This window comes from Penaeus japonicus, unplaced genomic scaffold (assembly GCF_977035675.1).
Source record: "Penaeus japonicus unplaced genomic scaffold, GWHDUDI00000001_assembly GWHDUDI00000001, whole genome shotgun sequence".
NCBI classification, from domain to species: Eukaryota; Metazoa; Arthropoda; class Malacostraca; order Decapoda; family Penaeidae; genus Penaeus; species Penaeus japonicus.
Window position 1 is genome coordinate 29,994,936 of NW_028234403.1, and position 2,500 is coordinate 29,997,435.

The following is a 2,500-nucleotide window of genomic DNA, read 5'->3' on the forward strand; positions in this document are numbered from 1 at the left end:
TGAAAGCAAAAGAAAATTCAAATTCTCAGTTTTCTTTCGTCATGTGTGATTCCTTCCGACTTGATTTGTGCAAGTTTTTCTTCATAGTTCTCAGCTTCTTTGTTTGCCGGTAATGTCTCCTTTCGCCATTGTTGTCTTTCACGGAACCTATTTTGCCTGATGTCTGAACAGTTGTCATGGCAGGAAAGGCAGCTTTGGAGATCTCCTTTAGTTTGTCCTCAAAGCGTTTCATCTTTTCGAGGAAATCGGTGTTCTTTGTTTTGAATAATTTGTGTGGTGCGGTATCTTCAAGCCCGTAATCATAGTCAATTGAGTTTGGATTTTGATACTGGTAATGATTGCTGTTATTAACGCACAAATCCTGGTGGTCTTGCGCGAAATCGCAGCCCTGTAGGTCCTCGACAAAGACAGTTCCCGGTGCACATTGGAAGTGATACACCTGCCAGTGGTCACCTACCTGTGGATCAACAGTTATATAGTAATGGACAAGCAGACATGTTATTTTACTAAATACTGAAAAAAATAGTTATAAGTAACGCATTTTAGTATGAAAATCATACTAAAAGTGGATGCAAGTGTTCGGAGAAATATCAAGGTATATCCTTTAAAGACCCATGTTCCAAAGTAAAGGCTAATCACAAAATGACATTAATAAAGCTTTCTCTTTCTCTTGCAAACCATGGCTCAGTTAGAGCAACTTACTAATGTAGCCTTACCTGATGGCAACTGTAGAAAGCAGTGCAGTCCTTTGGGTCCGTATTGAAACCTTCCCTGTGGCAGACGGTGCTTGGGGGTGGGGGAGGGGAGGGTGTAGTTGTGGTGGTCGTATCCTGCGATTAGATAATATCATTATATAGGCAAGTATTATTCAAGGTTAGCATATTTACCAAGATCTATTTACCCGTTCATTAACTTCTCTAAGGTGACCTATATCCAGCGGTGGCGAGTTCAAGATTTTCATTTTGTAAAAGTAAAAATTCAAGCAGTTGAAGTATTTTGAAAACTCCCCCCCGCAGTTCCGCCACTGGTATGTATTTCCCAGTACTTACAGTGGTGGTTTCTGGCTCCGGGGTGGGCGTAGGTGTGGGCGGGGGAGTGGGTGTGGGGATGGGTTTCCCATCTCTCAACACAGTCCTGATGGTAGTGATGAGCGGGAAAGGTCCGGCGTGACAAGCTCCATGGAAGTCGTCCGTTTCGATAGACCAAACCATCGCTCCAGCAAGGCCAAGTGACACAATGTACGACGCCTATTGGAATAGTACATATGGCTGATAAATGAACAAACATCTTAATAAACAATACTGATACAAGAATCTCCCCCACTCTATACAAATTATGATAAATCGACTGCCACTGAAACTCTACCTTTGTCTCAACAGACTGAACATCGTCATAACCACACCACTGGCGGTCCTTGTAAGCGTATGGAGAAATCATATGAGTGTCTCTAACTACTGTCCAAGTCTCACGTCCTTCTGATTCGCATATCTGGAGAGAAAGATTTATTGTTGAGATGGCATCTAATGAACAAGTTGCATAACTACATTAAATCGTCAGAGGAAAGGCTTAACAGAAAGCTATGATTAATTTGGATTACATTGACATTTTTCGTAGTTGTAGATATACATCACATAAATGATAATGTTATCATGCCTGCCTTTAATACACACACATGCACGTGCTCTGTCTCCTTGGTACACAACCTGTCTTCACCTCTTCTCAAAAGCGACTCATATCCATTAACTATACAAACAGTAAGGATACGTAGCACTACATAATACAAATTTCCAAACGTACTTCGTTAAACCCTTGCATGCCAGGCGCTCTCGTGTACGGCCCAGGTAAGCCAGGTTGGTAGGATGTGGCGTAAACATCGTGCTGGTCAGCCCTTGCGAGAGTAAAGCAGCGTCCATATAGGCCTATCCCCAGCACTAGCTTCTTCTTCGGTGCACCTAGCTTTAACCAGTACTGTGTGGCGTAATCCTTAGAGATAGAAATAAAAAAGGAGAGATATAAAAAGTACTCCGTAACCTATATACGTTGTATTGTTCTTTTTAAATCAAGTAATAACCGGAATATTTGTTTCCTTAAATTACAATCTATGTATATCACAGCAAGCATTTTATTTTCAATAAATCATCTGTTGCAGTTACTCCTCAACGTCACAGATGTCAAAACTATCTTCACCCACCACATTAAGTTCGAGGTTTGTTCCTTTATCGCGGGCGTAGGCGTAAAGAGGAGAATGGTGATGGGCGTACTGTTCCCAGGTGCCATGGAAATCGTACGTCATCAGGTGGATAAAGTCTAAGTTCCTGCAAAAGAGATGAGAAAGGCGAGGAAGTAAGGAAGGTGTTCATCGAGGAGAATACAAGCACGCACGCACACACACACACACACACACACACACACACACACACATATATATATATATATATATATATATATATATATATATATATATATATATATATATAGTGATAATAATATGATTAATGTC

General features: G+C 41.0%; 1 protein-coding gene across 3 annotated transcripts in view; it reads right to left on the reverse strand.

Annotated features, from left to right (window-relative positions):
- The window catches only part of LOC122267142 (chitinase-3-like protein 1), a 13,202-nt gene that overhangs the window by 108 nt on the left and 10,594 nt on the right, over positions 1 to 2,500 (reverse strand). For all 3 annotated transcript variants that reach the window (XM_086538743.1, XM_043037138.2, XM_086538747.1), the window contains exons 7-12: positions 2,192 to 2,315; positions 1,798 to 1,983; positions 1,366 to 1,488; positions 1,050 to 1,247; positions 717 to 830; positions 1 to 457 (exon numbers count right to left, since the gene is read on the reverse strand). The exon at positions 1 to 457 is cut by the window's left edge and continues 108 nt beyond it. In XM_086538743.1, the coding sequence (XP_086394869.1) occupies positions 26 to 457; positions 717 to 830; positions 1,050 to 1,247; positions 1,366 to 1,488; positions 1,798 to 1,983; positions 2,192 to 2,315 (1,177 nt within the window). In that variant the 3' untranslated portion in view covers positions 1 to 25. The remainder of the gene's footprint in view (positions 458 to 716; positions 831 to 1,049; positions 1,248 to 1,365; positions 1,489 to 1,797; positions 1,984 to 2,191; positions 2,316 to 2,500) is intronic.